Here is a 27,281-nt window from a genome sequence, read left to right on the forward strand (position 1 = left end):
GTTCTTCAGATTACAAAAAGCTAAAAAAAGAGATGGTTCTTTAAAGAACCTTTGACTGAATGGTTCTTTGTGGAACCAAAAAAGGTTCTTCTATGGCATCACTTGAAGAACCTTTTGAAGCACCTTTATTTTGAAGAGTGTAGGACAAAATTCATAATTATGAAAAAAGGTCCATGTTCCTCCAAACACATTTTATGGTTCAGTAAACACTACTTGAGAAAGAAGCAAAAAGCATTTTACTCCATCATTTTTACATTGGAATGTCAAGGGTGCTTGAAATTGCAGCACTGCAAATGATCACGCTGATGTTCTCAGAAACAACACTGTTCAAATCGCAACACAAAAACATACTGTAAATGAGTGGTTCTTAACTGCTGAGGTTGCAACTCAAAAATGGGTCGTGGGTCTGTTCTAACAGGGTCGCATATAGCAGGGAAAAACAATGCGAAACGTTAATAATAAAATGTAAGCGTATAATCATGCATAGTTTGGATAGCACAAATCGATCTGATTTTTGTTTACTGTAGTATGATAATGAGTTCTGGTACTCTACTGGGTCACCACTTGATGTCCAATATAAAACTGGGCTGGAACCTTAAATAAAGTGCATTTATTTTAGAGAGAAAAAGTGAAGTTCTCGCTCTGGGCACTGCCTTTGCTCTCATGGAGATGTATTGCTTTAATATTCTGTGAAGCATCATTTACAGGCAAAGGATCTAGTGTGGTCATTCACAGGTAAGGTGCTTGTCTAACTCGGGGCAGCTTGGTCTGTTCCACTTTAGCAGTGCCACGTTTATGCGTTTCTGACAAACACAAACACACACACACACATTTGTGATGACTCACAGCGATAAAGCAAAACACTCACACTTACAACTTAAAGCACAGCAGTGACAGCAAGCAGTAATGAATGCGGAATGAAAACGAAATGTCATCTAAAGACACAGGCCACTTCCCATTGGCTTTGCCAAACACAGCCATTTTTCTTGTTAATGTAGCATGTCGAATTTGTAACGCGACGGCGTGAAAATGAAAGGTTGCATGTCTCACTTGGTTGGCAATATGTATTTGATACCAGCAGTAAATCAATGCCCTGTGCAGAAACACATGTTAATGGAAGCCACTAAATTGGAATAGAATTTGTTTAGGGCGCAAGAGAGAGCAAGAGACAGCAAGAAAAACTAAGCCATCTGTTTTATGTCACTGGAAAATGAGACGATTTAAAAGGAAAAAGAGATGTGTGAGGGGAAGCTAATTTTCCATTTTGAATCACTTAAAAAGCTCTTTAAAAGAACAGGATGGTCCAACTGATTAAAATGGGGGTTTTCAATCTTTACAGAGCCAGTGATTCCAAGCCTGATTCTCAACCAACCAAAAATAAAATGCATAGATGCATATGTATATACAGTGGGTACGGAACAACCTGCCAGAACTGGAGAGGCTCTGCAAGGAGGAATGGCAGAGGATCCTCAAATCCAGGTGTGAAAAACTTGTTGCCTCTTTCCCAAAAAGACTCATGGCTGTATTAGATCAAAAGGGTGCTTCTACTAAATACTGAGCAAAGGGTCTGAATACTTAGGACCATGTGATATTTCAGTTTTTCTTTTTTAATAAATCTGCAAAAATGTCAACAATTCTGTGTTTTTCTGTCAATATGGGGTGCTGTGTGTACATTAATGAGGAAAAACATTTTACTTAATTGATTTTAGCAAATGGCTGCAATATAACAAAGAGTGAAAAATTTAAGGGGGTCTGAATACTTTCCGTACCCACTGTATATATTATTAATTTATTGTTGTACTTTAATTGAATAATTGTTTTGTTTATTCATTAATATGTAATACATTCTGCTTTATGTATGTTCTACAGTATACTTGGGAATGTCAGTGCACAACATTTTTTGTACCCGAAATAATGTAATATTCTGTGAAAGCCCCCTTGACTAAAGGAATGACATCTATTTGGTAAAACAATCCTAATACAGCCCTTTACCTTTTCTCCGTGCTTCTAAAACAGCAGCATAATGACAGTTCCATCTTTTCTGAGAGGGGAAAAATGGGTCCATATTACAAAAAATTACTTTGAAGTCCAAGTGGAAGATAGTGGGGTTCATTATAGAGTATTTTTGTGCCATCTTTTGTTGAAACAGTCCAAATAAAATGTGTACAGTGGCGTATATCTCACCCAAATTTTCTGCACACAAACTTTACCTTTTTGTACCTTGTGCTGATGCTGTTACAGGGGCTAATGGTATGTCTGGTGTGCACCGTCCAAAACAAAGCTGCTCTCCTCACACTGAAATATAAAAGACATCGAACATCAGACTATACATACGCAAATATATGACAAAATGGACTGAATCCTGGAAACATTATTTGTAATTATAGCGGTATACAGCTACAGACATTTTAAATATTTAGTGATCAAATGAGAGATTAATCATGTGTTTTACTTAAATATTATGGATTTTGGAAAATGACCTTTCATGCAGTGTGTAACACAGCTCTAAGTGAATGAAAACATCCTGCAAGGTTTTAAATCTGAAAGTGCACCGTGTATAAAGTCATTAGCTGCATCCAAAAACTTAGGCAGCTGACTTGCTGCCATATGTGGCAATGACTTTGCAGGCAGCGTTTTTGCACGAAGGCACCTCATGAAACTGATTTCGGACAGGCTTCTGAGGCAGCGTAACGGTTTAATGATCTACAACAAAATATAGAGAGCTTTGGTGATAACTAAGTGAATATTTCATTACTGCAATATTAATTTCTCGCTAGAAATGACATCAAAAGTGGAAAACGTTTATCAAAAACGTACATTTACACACAAACTGACCACCGACCGCAACTTCAAGACGCCATCTTTATTTTTTAGCTTAACTGTCACAGAATGGAATGCACAGGATTGTGGGATATCAAAGGCAGCGAAGGATACATCTATGCTGCCTTCAAAAATCGGCCAGATAAAGGTATCTCAGGAGACAGGAACTGAAGCTAACATTCAATTCAGATGTGCCTTGATGCCTTCCTACCTTGGAATGCGTCCTCCGAAGGCAGCATTTTTCAGTTTTCGGAAACTTAGGCAGCTGACTTGCTGCCGTATGAGGCAATGACTTTGCAGGCAGCGTTTTTGCATGAAGGCACCTCATGAAACTGATTTTAAAAAGGCTTCTGAGGCAGCGTAACGTTAACGATTTAATGATCTAAAACAAAATAGAACGAGTTTCTGTGATAACTAAACGAATATTTAATTACTATAATACTGATTTCTCGCTAGAAATAACATCAAAAGTGCTAAACGTTTGTCAGAAATATACATTTACACACAAACTGACCACCAAACGCAACTTTCAGACACCATCTTTATTTTTTAGCTCAACCATCACGGAATGGAACGCACAGGATTGTGGGATATCAAAGGCAGCGGATACTCGATCAGAATATGGTACCTCCGGAGACAGGAAGTGAAGCAGAATTTGGATTTGGACGTGCCTTGATGCCTTCCTGCCTTGGAATGCTGCCTCCGAAGGCAGCATTTTAGAGTTTTCGGATGCAGTCATTGTCTCTCAAATGAAAGAGTCGACTCTGAATCATTGAAACGAGTCGTTTTTAAAACGAATCCCAAGCCGTTTCATGTTGACATCAACATGAAACATTAGCATATTGCCCCGCCCACTTGTTGGTCTTTTCCCGTTGGTCTGAATGAAAATGCAAATTCATTTTTTGCCACTAGGTGCCGCTTTTGGAGCTGTAACATAGCGGTTTCCCCGGTAACACTGTACACAAAGCAGCACTGCGCTCACAAACGCTGCTTTATCAGGCATTACAGGCAAGATGAACTGAAAATGAGACCAATCGGACCAATCACTGCCGATTAGCGTCACGCAAAGGAGAGGTTTGGAAAAATGAATCGTTAAACGAATCGTTTGGGAGTCGTTGAGCAAGTAAGGTAAAAATAAATGCATATTATAAGACAATGAAAGTGTTTTTGACCTTGCATGCATGTCAACCTGTTGTTGGGGACTCCCAAAACCAAAATATGAACCTTTCATAACCAATAATAGGGGCACTTTAATACCTTGAAATATCTGTTTCAAAATCATTATGATGGTAAACCAACTTCTAATGTGGCAAATGGCTTCTGTTTCTTTCCCTTGTTCCCCCAAACGTTTGCTCTGGGAGTATGTTAGTTTGATGTGCGGCTATTGGCGGATTGCTTTATGGCATCAACAACTGCACGTGCACAGCCAGTAATTGGGACAGTGTTGTACTTACGCCAGTAAATTCCACCCACTTAACTGTAGGGGGCTCCAAATCGCAAAAATACACAAAACTTCATTCAGCTGCTTTAACACTGACCAGGAGCTCAATTTTGTTTGTTGGTAATTTTTGGTATTTTGGAGGTGGACAATTCTAAAATCGGATGCAGGTTGACAAATGATATGACAAAATAGTTAGCTGGTTCTCAAGTAGCTAGCTAACTATAGAAAAGTTACTGGGAATCTGAAGATACATTGAAACCAACGGGAAACAAAAGAAACAAAATCCATGTCAGTAGGCAACATCTTTAATGAGAAAGCATGTACACAATGAGGGTCATACTGAACAAATACCAGCAAAGGGACGTTAACGGATGTCGGTACTTCCGTAAAATGAGAACGTAGAGCATTGCAGGCTTTACGGTATTCTTTCTGCTTTTCGATCTGTATATTTGTACAAAATCATGGCGCCTTCAGGTGCTAAAACATATTTATATGAAAATATAGATTTGTGTACATGGACACGAAGCAGTTTTATCAGACGAATATGTTTATATGAAAACATGGAATCATATAGCAGGATACGACATGGTTTATGAGAAAATGCACAGTATGAGCATTTAGGAATAGATTATCTGAAAACACATCAGAATATCAATAAGCAAATGACTATGGAATAAAGATGAGTTCATGTTCTCCATCTTGAGTCATCAGACATTGTGACATGGCATCTAAGGCCTCATGTGGATGGTGAACGAAGAGCGTTATTGTTACAATCCAGTATATTATTCTGGTTGAAGAGGTGTCAGCGATGGCCTTGGCAAACACATGAGCTCAACATCTCTCTCTCACATTCTATTACATGGTTTCTCCATAATTTACAGTCACAACGGACAATAAACTGGATAGTGCTTAAACCAAGAAACTTAATAAGAAAACAGTCATTCTCCTGTACCGAGAGTCAAGGCCAGAACGAAATGAAACTTCATACAGTAAAAGTCAAACCAATCCCATAAGGACAGTTGGAAAACATCCTGTCACTCCACCTCAGACTAAAGGAGGTATGTGTTTATAAAAGAAAAGAGTTCAAAATCGCCTCCCTTTACTTGTGGCTACTGGAATGAAGTTGTGTTTTTGTTGCAAACTGCCGTTGTCCATTAAAACGACTGTCAAAATCTTTAAACATTTCAGTTTCAGTGTATCTTTAAGCATTTCAGTCAAATTAATGCATTCATACGTTGCTTATGACAAATCATAACAATTTCAATAGGAGAGAGCAGGTTTAAATTTAATAAATTCACAATAATAATAATAATAATAATGGACAGTTTTATTAACAGACACGCATAAAGTTAAAAGGTAAAATATTAAAGTTAAAAGTCTGTTCTCGCATTTAATATAACTGATAACAAAATAGCTGACAAAACTTAATATTTTAATAAATTATTAATATTAATTATTTTTTTATAAATTAAAAATGAATACATATTTTTTAGCAACTGAGATGCTACATGGAATAATTGTACTCTAAAAAAATATTTTAAAAAGGTAAAAATGTAATTGGAAAATGGTTAAAAAATTACAAAATTAAATTAAATCTGCTCTACCCTACTTCTAATGTAGCTTTAACTAAAACGGCAAAAATAAATATTTAAAAAAGCAGATTTAACTAAATCAAACACCTTTGAAACAAACAGAAATAATATCAAAGGAAAAGACCGAACCCTGTGTAAATGGGGAATCTGATGTTCTGACAGAACCCATGACATGTCTTAACATATTAAAGCCTATCTTTTTTTGTTCCTTCGGGGGAAATCAGATTTGAACATAAAATATGATACACTCAAACGGCCTCATGACTCTTGTGTGTCGATTGTGAAAATGTAGGCAACAGCCTTTTTGCAGTGTCCACAAGAAATTTTGAATCATTTTATTTACATCCTATCTCATATTACACTTACAAATAAATATTGCATTCTTACAACCTACGTTTGAATTCTACCACTGTTCATCTGTGAGTGTATTTTCACCTGAGCTTTCAAATAGAAGGTTTCCACATCTGTCCTTCCCCACAACTCTTCAGTAATATAAACAACAAGGATTCAAGGAGCCGGGTAAATGCTGGGGTTAGTGAGGCAGAAATAGAAAGTTGCTTTAAAACCTATAGGACATGTAAAAACCATGGGCAGGTGCTCCGGCCATGTAAAAAGGGGGTAAACGATGTACATTTCGCCTCAATAAAAAGAGAAACATTCATACATTTACCGTACTGGAGATTAATAGACCATATCTACTCTTGTATATTTTTCTATCACAGCAATCATATGGTTTTATAACAAACACAACTCAATTTTGTGGGCTTGTATTTCTACACGGTCTATCCAATGTTCATCATCGCATCTGTCAGTTGCTGTAAGGACAGTCAGACCGGCCGGTCTCAGATCGGCTGAGGGCCGCTCTATGCACTTTCTGTATTGTTCTTATTGTGCAAATGAACAACCCCCGATGGGACTCAAAAGAAGTCCTCAGTCCTTTTTTTCCCCCACATTCACTTGATCAAATGAACAGTGCATGAGGAGACTTTTTATTCTCATGTTGCTTTTCATCATCGATGTCTTGTGTTTTTCTCCCAGAGGAGAGATGGAGAGGGAGGACTGTTGTGTTTTGGTGTCTTTCGACTCCTTAAACAGTGTGTGTGTGCAGATACAGCTGGTACAGACTCCAGCCAGGGGGAATCCCACACGTCCTTGCACCCCAGCTCTCTTGGACTTCACACAGGAGGGACAGACAGTACAAAATGAGAGGTAAAAAACAAACACACACCTGGATCTGGGGCAGGCCAGGTGCTTTGAGGGCCTGTTTTGGTCTAGTTACATACGAATCTAAAAAAAAAAAAAAAAACCCTGGGATTATCTAAAAAAATATGACCTGTTATATACGTCCCAATGATTTGAATCGAAATAAATCAAAACACTATGTTACATTAGCGACAACAACGCCCGTTTATCGACTTCCACGGACTGTGATTTTCTGTACAGCTGTCAAGTTTATTTCCTTTCTTGTTTGGGCTTGTTTATTTGGGATGTCGGTAACTGGCGTTCTGTCCCTGTGCTAGCCAATTGGCAGCTGTTCACTCTGCGCCACCTGGACCGCTTGGCGGAGCCAGTACGAACGTGCCAGTCTCTCTTCACCCGTTTCCCCTTTTTGTGAATTTCCTACTTAACTCGAGACTCCCAAAGGATTTTATTCCTTCCTGCTCCCTGCTTGCATCCACTTTCGATTCTTTAATAATTCCTCCCTCCCCATCTCCCTGCATTCCCCCCACAGTGCAAAGGCATTTCTGGTGAGTTTTTGTGTGTCCGCCATCTTGCTTTCCCTTTCTTTCGTTCTCTTCCTGGCTCCTACAGATTGTCTTGCAGTCTCTCCATGTAGCTCCGGAGCTCGGCTGACTGTCCCAGGTCCATGTCCTGACAGACCCACTTGATGTCGTCTTCATTCCCGATAAGGATGGAGTTGGTGTATGGCCCGCCTTCGTCTGGTAGTACGGTGGCAAAGGAAGTAAACTTGACCCTTTTGCGCTTGGCAGCACTGGGAGAGTTGTTAAGGGGCTCGACTTTTCCACTGGGGTCGTTTCCCAAACAGGACCGTGGATCAGAGTGCACATGGGGGATGCCACGTCCGTGTGATGACCCACTTTTCTGAATGCCGCTCCCGTTGAGGAGGTACTTGCTCTCCTCGCATCCTTCGTTGCGATCTATCGCGGTAGTGCACTCATCGTTGTGTGCCAGTGGCCCGTGGTCGCCGTGATGATCCATCAGGTCCGCTTCGTTACCTAGCCACACCCAGTCGTGGGCATGGTTCATGTTGCCCTGCTCCAGTACAGGAAGCTCTTTGTGGCGGTAGCGGAAGGCAAAGCTGACACAGTTGATGAGGAAGACAAGGATAGCAAGGCAGAAGACTCCAAGCAGGGCGTACATGCCAATTTCCAGGTCTGACAGACCTCTCGGAGCCTGAGTCAAGTCGCTGTCCGCCCCACCAGGTAGGTCCACCTGCGCTGGGAAACTGGTATAGTCCACAGGGTTGTTGTTTTGCCCCCCACCCTGCTTGCTGCCCCCAGAACGACTGGTTAGCGGAGTCTTTGCGGTTGTGCTGACCTTCTTTAGGACCGACTCTTCTCGTTCCATTGCGGTGTTTGTGTATTTCCAGCTATCTCCTCCACTTGTTTTATCCGCTTCTAGAAGCTTATGTTTCTGTTCATTTGTGCTGTTGTCCAGACTGTTCTGAGTTCCACTCCTCTGTTCCAGGTCGTTCTGTCCAAACTTCACCTGTACGCTTCCGATCCCCATCGCCAAAATGCTCTTTCTCTTGGATTTCTGGCAGGTTTCTGAGATCATCATCTCCACGCGCAGTAGCGCTCCCTGCCCCTCGCCTTCTGCCACTACCACAGGCCAGCGCTGGAACTGATCCTGATAGGTGGAGACCACACTCTCATCCAGTGAGGTGATGGTTACAGTGAAATCTTTAGGGTCATAGATGTCAAGAGGAGTCACAGAGCCATCGCTGTACTGAATCCATGCACTGATAATGGCTTCCTGTAATATAATAGAGAGATGGTTAAGAATAGATGCGTGACCGCTCGCTTTTCATTGAATGAATCATTCTTTTGAGTCACATTTTTATAACCACTCACTTTGAATGACTTTTTAAAAAATCTGGTTCTTGGCTCAACGATCCAGTCACAGGTTAACGGGGTGAGAAGATAATCAGTGACCAGCAAAGTATATATAGTGCATGAGTCATATGAGCTGCTTTAATGATGACTTTTGCATCCTTTTTTCCATTCACTGTAATTACATAGAAAAGCTTGACCAGTTCCCTCCTGTTAACCTCCGCACAGTCAGTCTGTGAGTCAGTGAGCTTAATTTGAGAACCAAATCTGATTAGTAAAGAAATCATTCAAACTGATTTTTTTTAACTAAAACCAAAGCATTTAAAAGATATGACTCAAAAAATTATTCGCTCCGGAAAGAATGGCGAGTACAATTTTTTTTTACATATTTCTCCTTTTGTGTTATAATTTTGGAATGAAATAAGGCTGAGCAAATGGTGACCACATTTTTATTTTTGGTTTCCCTTTTAACAACAAACCCAAATTAGTTTGAAACATTCAAAATTTTTTATTTTTATAGCTACTGCATATATATACTCAGTGTTTCCCCTGCCATTATATTAGGGGGGCGGCTCACCCCCCAAAGGCACCCCCACCCCCCTTGAGTTGTTCTCACTAATGAGGACATAAATACATGAACAACATCTCCAGAACTGCTCTGAGAGTCACTTCATCAGCATTTGACCGTTTCATTTCAGTAAAACTATCCTCATATCATATAAACACAGGAATGTAAAGTATTCACGGCAACCCGTCAAAATAAAAGTTCGGTTTAACTTGAAGTCATTGCGGCAGAAATATATTACTATTGTTCAGTAGAATGTACGTAATAGGTTACTACTACTACTAAAATTATTAAAACCTTATTTTTGAGGAATAATCATACAATATTTCTTCAATGTTTTAATTATAATATTAAATCCCCTTGATTTTCCTAAAATATATATTTTTAAATTTTCATTAATTAAAAGATAAATTAAATGACTGTTTTATGCCTTAAAAAATTTAAATACACAACACAGAATCTCTGAGGAAAAGATCATTAGGCTATTGTAAGAATAAATGAAACATGTTTTTATGCTTTCAAATAATTAGACATGTTAAAACACAGAATTTGGTAACAATAAAACATAAGGTTGGAAAAAATAAAACATTTCATAGGGCCCTAAACATGTAATTTTTGTTAAACTTTTGATAAATTGATGTTACATTTTTTAAGTTTTATGATTTTAATTAATTAGGCATGTTTTTTGATTAATAAAATTTAATTTAACCATTAAAAAGGAATCCAGAAAAATTCAAATGGAAAAAACAGAATCCCCCCCCCCCCCCTAAAGTTAAGATTTACTTTAAAAAGTCTCAAAAATAAAGGAAGAGGCAAATAAGTTGGCATGCTGCAAAACAATAAACTTTCTCTTCACGTGACTGCAAGGAGAGAGTGAATGCCCAACTAGAAGTCCTGGTGCTGTTTTAGTACAGTACAGCCTCAAATTCATATAACTTTTACTGCTAAAACAAGGAATTCTTCCATTTCAGTCATCATTAACTACAGGGAAGCACAATTCAACAGTATTAAGGGGCTGAAAATAGTTGCTTTAAAGGGATAGTTCACTCAAAAAATACAATTCTGTCATGGTTTGCTCACCCATGTTGTTCTACACCTGTAAAGCATGCTTGCAGAACACTCAAACCTGGTATGCTTTCAATGTATGGGAAAGAAAAGCATGTATATTTTTCAAAATTTCCAGAAGAAAGTTTTACAGTTTGGAAAGACATTTAAAAAGGGAAACGTTGACATAATTTTCATGTTTGAGTGAACTGTCCCTTTAAGACTAAAGTGTCAAGTTTTCAAGAAGCTCACAAAAATATCTGTAGCAGCACTTGCAGACTGTGCAAATTAATTTTAGCTCATCTAAACATGTAGTCGTATATATTTTAAGAAATACTAAATACTATGCTAGGAAAGAGAGGTAATTATAGGTTATGGATTATAATTATATAGGATGTAGAATGTAAGGAGTTAATCACAAATGCTCAAGAGAGTGAAAACGCAAACTGCAGATCAACTACGCTAGTGTCAAAAATAGTGTACAAGAACAGCCTCCAAATATGTGGCCACCTTGATTTTGGCAGCTTCTTCAATTGAGACAAAAAGCGTTTTTCTTAATATCCGTAATTGCCAACAACTCCAAATGAGACTCTTGCAGTGTTTTCCCACCCACTCTCATTCACTCATAGTTAACCTTGGGCCCTGTGCGTGGGAAAACGCTGGCAGAAGCCAGGGAAAGCATTCCGATTTTTAGCAGAGCCGCTATTTTAGATACTTTAATCAGATGATTCCAAACAGCACTGTAGGGAAAAGCAGAATATTAGAGCTACTCACTTCTCAGTTATAATCACGCCTGCCAAAATGAATGCCGGTGCCTCTAGTGAGGGGCCATTGGTTAATAGAGCAAACACAGGCCAGAACATTTTGCAGAATGTGTTTGCATACTGGATTATTTCCGCAGTGGTATCTGTACTGTTGGCAGGGCAGACTGTGGACGGTTGATAGGTGTGCTTCATCAGTAGGTTTTCTTGCAGCCAATGCTTTCAAACTGCAGTGCTCTTTTAAATTAACACACCGGCCTCAACTAGATGCCTAAAAACTTTAGGCAATTGTCATTGACATGGCTGCAATTCTAGTTTGTACTCCCAGCCGCATATTCTAGTCCTGCAGTGTTCCAGTAAGTCTCAGTGAAGTCAAGTTCTTGTACTCGAACACGGAATCTAATTCACACCCTAGTAAAAAGGTCATATATTTAAAATACATTTATTTCATATTAAGTATAGTTCAAATCTATTAACATATTTACTGACATATCGCTCAAGACTTACTGATATACAATGTTTAATTAAACTTTATTGGAAGTTCTTTGACTATTGCACAATGCACATTTCTTAATATTAAGCCTAAAATGTGTTAATGTCACTATTGATGAGGATTGTATGATCTCTGAATAATATCGGCCTTTAACGTGTACCTAAAGTATACTTGCAATAGTTCCACTTTAACTCAATCAAATAAACTTCAGTATATCTTTAATTAGACTTCAGCACTTCTTCCGCACAATTAAAGTGCATTAAGCACAAAATTTGTTGTTCCAATTTAGCAGACTTTAAGTATACCAGTATAGTATACTCAAAGTACAATTGCAGGGTATTTTTATTTAGTACGTAAATGCCGACTTCATTTAAAACTGAGCTGCTCAACAAACAGATGCAGTCAAAGAAACTGGCTATGAATAAATTAGGAATGAATTTGACTCCCAGGGAATGCATATATTGTACTGTACTGATAAAATGTACATCGTGAAAGCAATGTAAGATGCTTTGGAAAAGATGTGTCTACAAGATGTATAAAAGCAAAACTAGCTAGCTAGATATTGTAGATAGATAGATAGATAGATAGATAGAACTGTAGTTAATAACGTAATCTAGGTTACTCATTTTTAGTAATGTATTATGACTACTTTTTAGATTACTTTAAACTTATCATAAATTTACCACATTGATATACTTTACATGAAGAAACATTAATAAACATGAAAATAGCAAATTACATTACATGCCTAAAGACTTTCAGGTTTTACATATTTTTGTCCAGACTTCCTGAATCAACAATTATTAAAGGTGTTTCACAGCCATACATCACCAGTGTTTTAGCAATTATTTGCTCCATACATGGTTAAGTACAATTGCAGGGTATTTTTATTTAGTACGTAAATGTGTAAATGTATTTGTAATATACTTAGCATGAAATAAATGTATTTCAAATACATTTTAGTATATTTATTTTTCACTAGGGCAGTAACATCAAAGTTCTATAATGTTTTGACAAATTCAGGGTAGTCTACATTTTTGGTTCTATTCACCTTATTAAAAAAAAAAAAGTTCAACAAATGATTGGGTGCGGCCATTTGTAACTTGAAAGTGCGCAGGGTTCTGGTGTCAGCCTGAATGTTTTAGAGCTATGCTGTCAATTCACAGTGGAGTCAGATTTTATTTCTGAAATGATCAAGACAATTCACTACAGCCTAAACCTCTAGTTCCAGAACAGTTCCAGCCAATTTACAGTAGCCCCAATGTCTACAGCATCCTCAACATCTAGTTTTAGAATGTTACAGCCTATATGATTTTTTTCCATGATGTATAGTAGTAACTGAAGTATTCTGTTGGCCATTTCTCATGGCTCTCACCTGTTTGGGTGTGTGCAACAGGTCCTGAGCAGTGGTTGTGATGTAGAAGGCTCTGTTGTTGGTGGAACTGGCCTGCAGTGAGAGACTCAAAGAGCCCACCAGCTGAACTCCCAGATCACTGATGGTCACTTTATCATCCACCACTGTGATGGTCTTCTCAGCCAGAATAGAGTCAGAAAAAGGGGATATCACCTGGGAAATACGAAAGCCAATCATCACATTGTTCAGATAAATGCATGTGTCATGCTATCTATCTATCTATCTATGAAATTTACTAATTTTAAACAATTTCTATAAATATTTGAAAACCGTTTCCTGTCCCTGTTTCCATTATATAATATCTCCCATCCTTATAAAAGACGAGGAGATACAAACTGACGCTTTGCAATTGCTTTATTATGACAGACAGGCAGTATGATAGGTGCACAAAGAGCTTTCAGAATCAACATGTCATCGTCGAGCACCATATTCTGTTACCGTGGACACAAACTGTTGAGTGACACCATGAGGATTCCCGAGCTGAGGGGAGGAAAAGAAGGAAAAAAACTAAAATGGCAGGAAATCAAAGGGGTGGCGGAAGCCTAAACGACAGGGAGAGAAACAACATGAATAAAGGACTGGAGAGAATTCCACACAGAGTAAAAACACTCAAAACCACATGCGAGGTCTTATATAACCAGCACAAATTTGGACCAACATGTGAAAAATGATCAAGTGCAAATGGAGACAGACAGACATGAAAAACCACACATGCGGAGGAAATGAACATAAACACACAAGGGCCTCTTAGCCGACGGGTTTCCAACAGAACACTTGACTCTGGGATGAGCATTCAACACCGCTGAGATTTTAACACCTGTAGACAAACAAGCTTGTTATCACTCAGATGCAATAACATCTTCGCAATGAGGGGTGAATATTTCCGGTGTGTTTGACAAGGGAGGTGTTACTATCGCTCAGGCTCTTTCTTTATTTGTCACCGGTCTTTATCTGTGTGCCGACTTCATTTAAAACTGAGCTGCTCAACAAACAGATGCAGTCAAAGAAACTGGCTATGAATAAATTAGGAATGAATTTGACTCCCAGGGAATGCATATATTGTACTGTACTGATAAAATGTACATCGTGAAAGCAATGTAAGATGCTTTGGAAAAGATGTGTCTACAAGATGTATAAAAGCAAAACTAGCTAGCTAGATATTGTAGATAGATAGATAGATAGAACTGTAGTTAATAACGTAATCTAGGTTACTCATTTTTAGTAATGTATTATGACTACTTTTTAGATTACTTTAAACTTACCATAAATTTACCACATTGATATACTTTACATGAAGAAACATTAATAAACATGAAAATAGCAAATTACATTACATGCCTAAAGACTTTCCGGTTTTACATATTTTTGTCCAGACTTCCAGAATCAACAATTATTAAAGGTGTTTCACAGCCATACATCACCAGTGTTTTAGCAATTATTTGCTCCATACATGGTCTAATTGCAAATTTATTTACATGACATTTGTGAATATAGTCAAAGCTAAATGGTATGACACACGGTAGGATTTTTAGAAAGGAAAATTTTAAATAGAAAAAAGAATTAAGGAGAATCAATAAATTATTAATGATTTCCTGATATTGTGTAAATATGTAATCATGTAATCCCTGAAAATTTAACTGTAATCTGATAATGAGCTTTTTAAAAATGTAATATACTCTAATTACAAGAACTTAATTTTTGGAATCTGAATACATACTACCCAGCTCAAGATAGATAGATAGATAAATATTTACCTGTATATTGGTGATGCCCGGGTCTCTTCCCACCAGCACCCTTCCGTCAATTAGTCGGGCAATGCTTGTATCTTCCACTTTCAGGAAGTCCAGGACCATCTCTGTGATGTCAGCTGACCAATCGGAACCCAGCATGTGCACAAGCTCCCCACCAGGGCCAACTGGCTCGGCAACGAAGTGTGTGAGAACACGTACCAGAGCGTACTGATACTGCAAGGCACAGCCTCTGCCCTTCCTCTCATCCTCCTCATCATCCTCACTGTCCCGTGTTGGCCTGGGCAACACAGAACACAGATAAGATAAGAAATCTACATGTTTAGTAGCTGTTGTATGCAGGGGCGCTGCAAGCAATTTCGGGCCCTATGAAAGAATATGAGGTTGGGCCCCCTACTGCACCAAACATACACTATATTGCCCGAAAGTATTGGTACCCCCCCTTCTAATGAACAGGTTTGACTACTTTAGTAATTTCCACGAGTACAAATCTTAAAGGGGTCCTATTATGCTCTTTTACAAAGTCTTGATTTTGTTTTGGGGGTGTACTAGAACAGGCTCTCATACTAGGTTGTTCGAAAAACACACAAAGCCCGCCTTCTGAAATACGAAATGTGCTGTGATTGGTTAGCTGGGCCAGTGTGTGTTGTGACTGGCAGCACTCGGCGCCTGGTAGGGAAATGTCATGCCCCTCACCAGAGCCGCCTGCGAGCGTCAGTGTAAATATTGCGTCAAAATCAAATCAATTTGAGCGTGATTTAAACCCAGATGATTGTAACCACTCTAAATTCGTCTGCCTTGAGAAAGCTAGCGTATCTCCGACATAGTGATAACACTCGTTGTCTTCTCTAGTGCAGCTCAACCAGGTCTCGTCCCATTCGTCGATATTTGTGATATCACAAATCCCGGAAAATATGCGTTGTATTCCAAACGAGTTGTTTATTGTAGTTTTTGAAAAGTGATTTCTGTTAAATAAAAAATCTCCTTTGAATTGGACTTTGAGCTTTGTAACTTTGCAGATCTTTTTTATGCTCAAACAGCAACATTACAGACTAACTAAAGTTGAAAAAGTGAAAAAGCATAATAGGACCCCTTTAATGTTTAAGCATATAATGATATTCTAGGGAATTGTGTGCTTCTAATTTTATAGCAACAGTTTCAACAGGACCCTCTTCTATTGTAACACAACAATGCCTCTGTGTATAAGGCAAGGTTAAAAAAAATACAAAATTGATTCAGTCAGTGTGGAAGAACTTGTCTGCATAAAGCCAAGTCCGAATCTCAGCTGAACATTTTAATTCAGGTGTGACTTTAAATGCAGACCAAAAAGAGTCAAAAACTCATCACCAAACACCAATGACTTATGGACAAAAGTATTGGGACACCCCCTTCTTTAGAACAGAAAAGGGCACTTCCAAAACTGTGGCAACAAAGATGGAAACATAATTCATGGATTAAAAAAATTTTATTTCCAGTTTTGGAAGTGTCTAAAATTAGAACTTGCACAATTGGTGGCTGACTAAATACTTTTTTGCCCCACTGTATGTATAAATCATTGGTGTTTGGTGATGAATTTTTGGCTCAAGGTCTACCTTTAAAGTCACACCAGAGGTGTACAGCTGGGATTAGGACTTGGCTTTATGCAGACCAGTCTTCCACACTGACAATCAATCTTTTTTGTTTTTTTACCTTGCCTTATACACAGAGGCATTGTTGTGTTAGAATAGAAAAGGGTCCTGTTCAAACTATTGGTATAAAATTAGAAGCACGCAATTCCCTAGAGCAGGGCTATTCAATTAGCTTCATTTGAGGGCCGGAACATAATTCATTCAGAACCTGTTCTATGGACATAGACTTTCTGTACCACACTATCCTGCTGATATGAAAATTAGTTTGACTACTTAATCAGTTATATTAATAGAAATGCTTCACTGGGGCAAACAAAAAAAATCCTAAAATAATAAATAGGATTTCCAGCAGTATCCAACATTTGTCAATCATGATCTTACTCAGCTAAATGTGACTATTAGTTTAACAGCGGTATTCCTTGTTTGCTAGCTACCTATGCACATACAGCATACAATGTTAAAAATGTTCTACATTATGAACCTTAACCCAAAAACCTTTAGCTTCATACACTGTAGATAATTGTGACCCTGTCTGTGGAAACCCAGCTAAAGGATTTTTTTAAACAGTGGATGAGTAATTCACTCCTTGATTTGCTTAATAAAAGTCTCCTCTGAGATCGTTTTGACAGACATGTTTATTGTGTATTATTTTCAATGTGTTTATTGCTAAGTTTAGTGTGGCAAAATAGAAGCGCAGCCGTAATTTGCGTGCAGTGTATCTGGTTGCCATGACAACCTCACGCGCTTCCTGCTGCTGCTCTATGTAATCAGAGTATGAATTTGTATATTTTCTATAGCAAAACTAAAATGTGTTTAAAAGTGCGACTGACCAAATCGTCCGGCTCGGTTTGCCCCCCTCGAACTCGAAGACATCTCTAATTTGACAGTTTACCATCTGATCTCACTCAGTGACTCTAGACTACGTAGGACGGGATGAAACCATGCAGTGAATGGGGGGGGAGATATGTTTGCCGGAAATGCAGAAATAAGCTGAAATTTTGTTTTATTTGTAACTCTTTGGTAGATACATTTATAATTTCTATTACATTACTACTACTACTGTTACTACTAATAAAACAGATCTCTGGGGGCCCCAAAAGTGCAAGGGCCCTTAGAATCATCCTAACTTCCCCCCCTTAGCGGCGCCCCGTTTTTGTATGACGATGAAGTGGTGACATTATTTGGGCTGGTGACATTAAGCACAAGGGCAGAACGATTATAAAAAAAAATACTGAAATGCCATTATGCATTATCACAATATTCAATAATACAACACAAATGGGTTGATTTGAGGTTGTTTTCTAAGTTGAAATAATGAGATACAAGTAATGAGATTCTAAGAAAAATAATGAAATAAATGATAATAATGATTCTAAGAATAATGAAATACAAAGTCAAAATAACAATACCATCTTGTGCTTTATGGTTTCCTTAAAGGGACAGTTCAGTCAAAAATGACAATTCTGTCATCATTTACTCACCCTCATGTTGTTCCAAACTCGTATGGCTTTCTTTCTAACATGAAACTGTGAAAATGAAAACTGTTCCATAAAAGTGAACTGGGACAGTAGTTGTCGAGCTCCAAAAATGTGGAGAAAAACAACATAAAAGTACCAGAATAGTAGTCCAAATGGCCTGTACGCTAGACGCCATCTTTGTGTGAGGGAATTTAAATCATTATTTAATGAAAATCTGCTGTCGTTCTCACATCTCATTTTCACTCTTGCATAATAAATCACACTATTTTTATGAAATCTTCTTTGGAGCATTCACTTCAGTAGCACTGTGTGGAAAAGAGCACTGTGAACATCTCCACAGGAGAAAGTCATACAGGTTTGGAACAAAATGAGACTGAGCAAATGCTGACAGAAAGCACATTTTTAGCACATGACTTATTTCTCCAAATGTTGCATTGAGGGCCAAGAAGAAAGCAATTAATAACATATTTGGCAAAGCTAAGCTTGTATATTTCAGTGCAGCTGGCTATCCAATTAGAATCAAGGAAAAGTGTCTGATCTCCAGCAATTATCCAATTTGTTCTTTTCTTTTCTTTTTCCCTTTGCTTTTTTATTTTATTTTATTTTATTTATTTTGTTGTCTGCTTTTTCTGTTTGTTTTTGTTTTGATTTCCTTGCCTTGTCTTTTCTCCCTCATTTTATTTTTCTCTCTGAAACTGTGTTTACTTCAAATTTCCTGTTCACCTAGGGGGAAGCATTGATTGGGGTGTAAGAGAGAGAGAGAGAGAGAGAGAGAGAGTGAGTGTGTGTGTGTATGTGTGTGTGTGTGTGTGTGTGCGAGTGTGGTTCCTGGTGGTAACAGTGGTTTTGTTGTTACAAGCAGAGAGACAGAAATTGGCCAAATTGAAAAATGGGCCCAGCAGAGAGACTGAAGGCCAACAAGCAGAATTAAGCTGTGAAAAAACAGACATATATCCAAACACACACACACACCACTTACACAGTGTATACCATGAAAATGAAAGGGATGGTTATAGATCTCTGTGGCTGAACAAACATTGTGCCCTTCTCCTCATATGCCAGCTCACACACACGTACGCTTTTTGCCATCTCACACACACACACACACACACACACAGGTTTGTTTTTGTGAAAAGTGGGGACTCTCCATAGGTGTAATGGTTTTTATACTGTACAGACCGTATATTCTATTGCCCTACACCAACCCTACCCCTAAACCTACCCCTCACAGGAGACTTTGTGCTATTTCAGATTTTCAATACACTCCATTCTGTGATTTATAAGCGTTTTGAAAAGTGGGGACATGGGGTAATGTCCTGAAAAGTCACCTTCTCCTTGTAATACCTATGTCATACCTTTGTCATTATACAAATTTATGTCCTCATTTGTCACAAAAACGCGCACACACACACGCACACACAAACAAACACACACACACACACACAAACAAACAAACACACACACACCTCTTGTTGGTGATGATGGGTACCCTCCATCCTTTGACTTGGCTGAGTTCGGCATCAGAGACGTCAATCTGGAGCGGTAACCGTGGCACCCAGACAGTGAGCTCTAATTGGCTGGTCAAATAGAGGTAGGTAAAGTTCACTTGAAGAGAGATATGCCCATTCTTCTCTTTCCCGTTCACCAAGACCTCATCACAACCAAAAGACACCTGCAGTGCAAGAAACAGAAAGGTGAAGTGGAGGTGGATCAAACAGTTGTGATTGTTTTGTGGGTTTTGTAATGGCTGTGGCATTTGCTATGATTCTTCCCCTTGTACTAGCCACAATTACACTCATCTGAAGAGAGAGCACTTTTTACACATAATTATGTGAAAACAAGTAAAACAGAGAACTGAGTGTTTCCCTTGTTAGTCTCCCTGTCTTTTGCCTCTTCTTCTTCTTTTTTATTATCTAGACTTTATTTCCCCCCATCTTTTCTCTATATTTTGCCCTCTTTACTCTCTGTCGTGATTAATGGTGGTCTGTATCCGCTGGACGTTTATGACACTTTGATGAGCTGTGTCTGTGTGACGTTGTCATGGTGAACACAGCACCATAATTTTCCTACCGGTAAATCACACACACACACACACACACACACACACACACACACACACACACACACCCACACGCACAACCAGCGTGAAGCAGCCACATCTCAGTGTAGCAGCAGAAATGACTGTCAGGTCTGAGGACCGCAAGGCTAATGGCACAGGAAATGGCAGCTAAAGTGGCATGTGGCCATATCAGAACATCAAAAACATGACATGATAAAAACATTCTGGAAGCCGGGACACAGCATCACACGTCTCCTCTGAGGCTGATAATTGCATAAACAACCAAAGTTTATCCAAATAAGCAGCATATTTGACTATTTCTGCATTGTATTGAAAAAAACCCCACAGAAATACATAGTAGTAGCGAGGCAGAAAAATAATCAAAAAAATTGAAATGGCCTCAGTTATGACACTCTATGAATCATGTTTTCTGTTAGGTTGAATCAATGTACTGTATATCGCAACACTGTAAAATCGAACTACAGATGCTTCAATAGATGGACAATTACCATTCAATATTCAAATAAATGCAAGAAAGAAAACCAATAACAGTACTGCAGTAGATTTATCACTGGTGGTCAAATTTTGTATGCTCAACATTAACAATTAACAAAGATTTTAAGACTTTAAGCTTGGTATATTTACTAGTAATTTTAGTAACGTATATTAACAGCTATTCTTTGACACTGGTCTTTTGTTCATTCTTCTATACCTGGTTTCTCAGTTTTCCTCTCATCCTACAGCTGATGCCGTATTATTTCACGACTTCGGAACGGACCTGTATAAACACTTCCCTTCGTCAAAGCCAAAGAGCTGAGCCATGGATTTGATGACACTGAAAAATCGATTTAATCTCTGTCTCTATTTTAAAGAGAGGGGGAGAGGAGACTGGGCAATGAGAGAGAGAGAGAGATGAAGGCCAGTGTTTCTTTGCGGAGAGGAGCACTATAAAGAGAAAATTATGTCTCAACAAGAAAGGACGAACAACCCAAAAACAACTGGAGGTTTTCTAATACCTCTATAAAATGAATCGTGTTTGCCCCCATTAGGTCCTGATATTTGGAGAGAATTTAGAGAGAAACCCCTTTTGAATGAGAATAACATACACATGGACGACTTTGAGCACCAACAAAACTCCTACACACAAAAAAGATCTATTTTTACACTACAGGGCCATTGAAGCTCAAATCTGATTGGCTGACGAACATTCTAAGGTGTGCAATTATTTTCAGGGAAAGCACGGCTAAAGTAGTTCCAGGCAGGTCTTGACCACATTACATGTCCATATCACTGAACACTGACCAAGCAAATAAATATAGTAAACAATAGAATAAAAATGACTAATTATGTCCATGTTTTTGCCACAAAATTACGTTTTAAAGCAAATTGTTATGTTCATGTTCAGAGTTTGCTTAAAAAGTATTATTTTATATGAACCTCATCAGGTTACAGCAAAAATGGAATAATTATGGAAACACTTATTTTGCAAAAATGCCACTATTAAAGGGAACAATAGCATTGAAACAGTTTTTTTTAAAGAATTCAACTTTAAAATAATAATTGGAGCATCTTTTTTATAACTGTTCTTCATATATGTGTATTTATGACTTTGCTCATTGTGTTGATCTCGGCTGCCCCTCTAGTTTCACTTTTCTACCAGCAGAATGTTGCTTTTCAGTTTTTTGTTCTTTTCTCTACTTTAATTCATTCCACTCTTTCTGTTCTGTGTCTTCCTCCACTCTCTGCTCATCTCTGGAGTGATAAATCACAGATTATTTGGCTGACAATGCAAAACAGCGCCAGGTGCCGCAATCCACCAATCCCATCATCCGCCCAGCTCGCAAATTACTCGGAAGAATTGGCACTTGCTTCTCTGCCGCGGTGAGGAGAAGAGAGAGACGGAGATTGGTAGGGGGCAAAGAGGAGGCAAGAGAGGGAGAGAGGAAGAGAAAGAACAGAAAGAAAGGGGAAGACAAAGATGGTGGGCATCAGCTGGAAGGGGTGGAATCAATTTCCTAGACAGGCAAGAGCATCTCTGGTTCACTGCTTGCAGAGGAATGGTCAGGTACAAAGAGAGGTTTTTAAAACAGATAGATGATCCCACACAGGGATCATCTTCACTTTTACTGCTTTTACAGCATGATGTTGGAGAATGCACACGTGCATCTAAACTTCCTTATGCTCTGATGAACCTGCTACTACATCATGAGCGTAGATTTAGATTGGGAACAAAGTTAAGATACTGGACAATTTCAAACAACATGATCTGAATGGAATGTATTACAAGCACGTGTCATTTCCATTTGTAAAATTAAAGTATTTTTATTTCCTTTTATAAATTCAATTAATAGGATGCATAACACTGATGCATAACACTGATCAAAAGTAAAAGTATAGACATTTTAAAGACATTTAGATTGTTACAAAAGATCTGTTTCAAATAAATGCAATTCTTTTGAACTTTCTATCAAAGAATTGTAAAAAAAAAAAAAAAACTCTACGGATCCACAAAAATATTAATATTAAAATATTAAGCAGCAATGTTTTTAACATTTATATTAGTAAGAAATGTATCGTAAGAATCAAATCAGCACATTAGAATCAGGAGTAATGATGCCGAAAATTAAGCTTTGCAATCAAAGAAATACATTACATTTTAAAATATATTAAAATGGAAAATTGTAGCAGTATTTCACAATATTCTTCACAATTGTATTCTACTTTGATCAAATAAATGCCTTGCTGAAATAAGAGGCTTCTTTAAAAAAACAAAAAACAACAAAAAAATGCTATATGTCAAGAAAAACTTTTAATCCATAAATACTGCAGAATTTTTTAACATCTGCGTGCCTGTACATTGGTATAGTCTGACTGATTTTGAAACGTCCTTACCAATAAACCAAACCCACGCCCACGAACTAGATTAATGCCGAGAACCGCTTGGTCTCTGAACTAGTTTGTAGTTTGCACACACATGAACACTGATATAAAGTTACAGTTACCCGCTCATCCGAGCTTGCCTTTCTTCCAAAGAGTTTACACTGTAATTGAATTTGAATTTAGAGCATTTCCACTGCAGAGGGTGATAAATTCAGATTCCAGGTTCTAAATGTGACACTGCCTGTGGTTAGAGACTCCCATAGTGCCTCGTGTGGGAATCTGGCCCTGTTAAACGTACATGATGAGTTTAAAACGTCATCTGTCAATCTTCCCCTTTAGGTGATTTCTCAAAATGCACATCTTCTGATATTAGTCCCACATAGTATAAACCTTTCTCTCTCTCCTTATGTTCACTCTCAAAGTAGTTAGCTTAGCATAATTTGATTTTTTTGTGATTGATCATAGCGCTCATCGTTGCATCGCCTTGCATTCATGACATGGGACTTAAAAGCTCTGCAAATGATCACAGCATCACAGAGGAACACAGAGACGAAGAAAGATTAATAGGTAGAGTGAGAGAGAGGCGACGCAGAGTTCAAAAGTGTGATGCTAACCTTACGTCTTACATCTTTAATCAATCAGAGAGTTTTCCATCTGAATGCAAGATTCTTGTTGATGTAGTTTCAGCTTATTCCAAACACACTTAAATGCTTATTCACCATGAAAATTATTTTTACCAGAGCATGCAATCAGCAGTCATTAGTGAGTCACAAACTCTTCAGTTCATGGGGTCATCAGATCTGCACTCATTTTTTCACTAACTCGGATACTTATAAACAGACGTTCACTCAAGCTAGATATTACAAAAAATGTCATTATTCACTCACGCTCATTTCAAACCTGCACGTTTTTTTTTATTCTGTTGAAATCAAACAAGCATGTTTCCATGCAACAAAGGTGAACAGAAAGTGGGGCTGTCAAGCTCTAAAAATTTGAAAATGACACAATAAAAATAAACTACAGTTTGCCATGTGTACCATATTCTGAAACCACATGAAAACTTTGTGAGCAAATAGGTAAATGTATTACAATACTTCTTTACAATATCAAATACCAATATACTGTATATACATAATGTGTGTTATCTTTTACATTTTTTGATTTTTTCCATTTTATTTTGATGTATCCATAAAACAAACAAATAAATAAAAAATGTACGCTGTTTTATAAATTGATTGTTATATAATTGTTTTGCTATTCAAATTCACATTCCATTGTGACAATTTACCCCATATGTGTCAATGTGTGTTCAACGAAAACAGTAAATTTAAACTTTTTTTTTTTTTTGGTAGCAAAGACTTTAAGGTGTGTTTTATGGGGAAAATATACACTATTAAGTATTCACTGATCTAAAATAGCGTGACAACTAGCCCAAGTCTTCCATATTTTGTTGAATGGTAAGCATCTGTTTCTTCTCAAAGGAACATTTAGTAAAAAGCTCAACTGCAAAAAAAAAGGAACTTTGTGAGGATAATGCTGAAAATGTACTGAAAGTTATTTTGATAAAAATCTTCCTCTCCACCATATAATTTCATTCATGCGTGTGAACATTCAAACCTGCCACCAGAAAACATAAAAAAAGCATAAATGTATGAAACAACATGAGGGTGAGAGTAAATAATGACAAAATGTCCAAAGTCTTAAGTCAGCAAGAAGACTGGCACACAAAAATCAACAGCAGTACAGAGTATGAAAAGACAATGCAGAAAAGCTGAGCGGATGTGGCGGAAGACGAAACTTGAAATTCACTATAGCATCTATAAAGACAGCCTCCATGCTTTCAATGTGGAACTAGCCACAGCTAGACAGTCATTCTTCTCAAACCTTATAAACAGTAACTTAAACAACACTGTAAGGGAAACAGGTCCATTTAGCTCAAAGGGAATCGACGCGGAGCTGTGGTCTGCAGTTGAAGTTTTAGACGGCACTCTTTCGGAGATGCGGCGTTAGGCAAACTTAACTCGAAACACGAAACTCTCAACGGAAAATAAAATAAACTAAAGAAATAGAAATAGAAGTAAAGTTTGATGAGACTAGGTGGCATTTCTCCTCATGGTTTTGGAGGGGCTGGCATGTAAGCCAGAGCACGCACAAAAACTAAAGAAGCATGATAAAAAAAACATAGCTCACAGCCATGACTAAAAAGAAGAGAGTAAAACAAAGAGTGAGCAAAGAGCACGACGAGCCATGAGCTAAGAGCTAAGAGTAAAACAAAGAGCGAGACGAGCCAGACGAGCTAAGATTTGATGGTGTCCTGAGTATTTAAACTGGGCTTTTGGACACCTCCCAAATGGTGTTTTGACCAATTAGATGTCGTCTTTGCTGGGGTGTTGTATATTCCTCCTCCCAATTCATAAATCAAAATGGTATCCCATCAGGCACATGGTCCGAGTTTTAATATGAATATAATTTTGGACATGATTTCTTTAACAAGTATATGATACATTTGACAAAGAATTGATTGGAAGAAACGTTTCAAGCAAGAAGATTCAAACACACACATACTAAACATGAATGTGATCCTATAAACTATTCAATAGTTATTCAAAATACATACACAATAAATGATTAAGACCTGATAAGTCACATGTGGGTTACATACATGATATGGAGTTATGCATAGAAATGATTAGTTGCTCACAACAAGTCCTTTTAGTGTCATTTAGATGCATATTTACATGGAAAGGTAGTTTCTGTAGCATTCTGTGGATGAGGACATATTCTGTGAAGACCAGAGGTTAAAAGGTCGGTAAGGAATCTGTTTGTTCTTTGTCTCCTAAGTGGGGGAGTCAATTCAAAGAGCTTGTTATTGCTATCACTGGTTACCATGTGATGGTCACGCCGTGCATCTCTTTTGACCATTAATCTTAATTACTTGCCCCAAAATTGACAATCTCCTTGGAATTGTCAATAAGTGTTCTTTTGTTTAAATGCTGTGAGCTACTCAAAGCTGCTGGTTGGTTCAGGTTTGTGGCGCCAGGATCTGATTTACGACATCCGGTGTCTTGGGCCTCTGTGGAATTTGGGCTCCTCATGTTTCAACTGTTCTTTATCAAATCTTACATTGTCTGATTCGGTCTGATATCCTACAACACTCGCACTCTTTTTGCTATTGTTGAGAGACTGACAAACTCCCCAAGTCAGATTCCCAGTGAAATGCTCTCTGACAGCAAATGCAACGAGTTTGCTTCCTTCTTTTCTGAGAAGATCATTAATTTCAGGAAGGCGATTAGCACATACTCAAGTTATGCAGAGGTCAGACAGATTCGACCGCAATTTCAAAAAGAAGATACTTTGTCTATTTTTGAAGCAACTGATAGAAACATTTTTGGAAGAAATAGTGCAGCACCTAAAATCATCAACCTGCTATCTTGACACACTTCCCACATCTTTTTTCAAAAGTGTGCTTAACTGTTTAGAAGCTGATCTCTTAGAAGTGGTGAACGCCTCACTTCTTTTTGGGACTTTTCCAAGCTCCCTGAAAACTGCAGCTGTTAAGCCCCTTCTGAAAAAGAGCAATCTTGATATCACCATTTTGAGCAATTATAGACCAATATCAAATCTTTCTTTTATAGTCAAGATTATTGAAAAGGTAGTTTTTAATCAGCTGAACAAATACTTAAACTCAAATGGATACCTGGACAATTTTCAATCTGGTTTCCGACTGCATCACAGCACAGAGACAGCGCTCATTAAGATAATAAATGACTAATAAATTCTGATTCTGGCAAACTATCAGTACTGGTACTACTAGATCTCAGTGCTGTGTTTGACACTATCGATCATAACATACTTCTAGAGAGACTGGAAAACTGGGTCGGGCTTTCTGGGATGGTACTCAAATGGTTCAGGTCATACTTAGAAGGGAGAGGTTATTATGTGAGTATAAGAGAGCATAAGTCTAAGTGGACGTCCATGATATGCGGAGTCCCACAAGGCTCAATTCTTGCACCGCTCTTGTTTAGCCTGTATATGCTCCCACTAAGTCAAATAATGAGAAAGAACCAAATTGCCTATCACAGCTATGCTGATGATACCCAGATTTACCTAGCCTTATCTCCAAATGACTACAGCCCAAATTGACTCCCTCTCCTAATGCATTGATGAAATGAACAATTGGATGTGCAAAAACTTTCTTCAGTTAAACAAGGAGAAAACTGAAGTCATTGCATTTGGAAACAAAGATTAAGTTCTCAAGGTGAATGCATACCTTGACTCTAGGGG

General features: G+C 38.0%; 1 protein-coding gene across 1 annotated transcript in view; it reads right to left on the reverse strand.

The window, feature by feature from the left end:
* Positions 1–5,854: 5,854 nt before the first annotated feature.
* LOC107548916 (transmembrane protein 132C-like) overlaps positions 5,855–27,281 on the reverse strand; it is a 144,442-nt gene continuing 123,015 nt past the window's right edge. The window contains exons 6-10 of the mRNA XM_016229790.1: positions 19,525–19,730; positions 14,959–15,232; positions 13,643–13,684; positions 13,166–13,357; positions 5,855–8,850 (exon numbers count right to left, since the gene is read on the reverse strand). Coding sequence (XP_016085276.1) covers positions 7,660–8,850; positions 13,166–13,357; positions 13,643–13,684; positions 14,959–15,232; positions 19,525–19,730 — 1,905 coding nt within the window. The 3' untranslated portion in view covers positions 5,855–7,659. The remainder of the gene's footprint in view (positions 8,851–13,165; positions 13,358–13,642; positions 13,685–14,958; positions 15,233–19,524; positions 19,731–27,281) is intronic.

This window comes from Sinocyclocheilus grahami, unplaced genomic scaffold (assembly GCF_001515645.1).
Source record: "Sinocyclocheilus grahami isolate Dianchi unplaced genomic scaffold, SAMN03320097.WGS_v1.1 scaffold358.1, whole genome shotgun sequence".
NCBI lineage: Eukaryota > Metazoa > Chordata > Actinopteri > Cypriniformes > Cyprinidae > Sinocyclocheilus > Sinocyclocheilus grahami.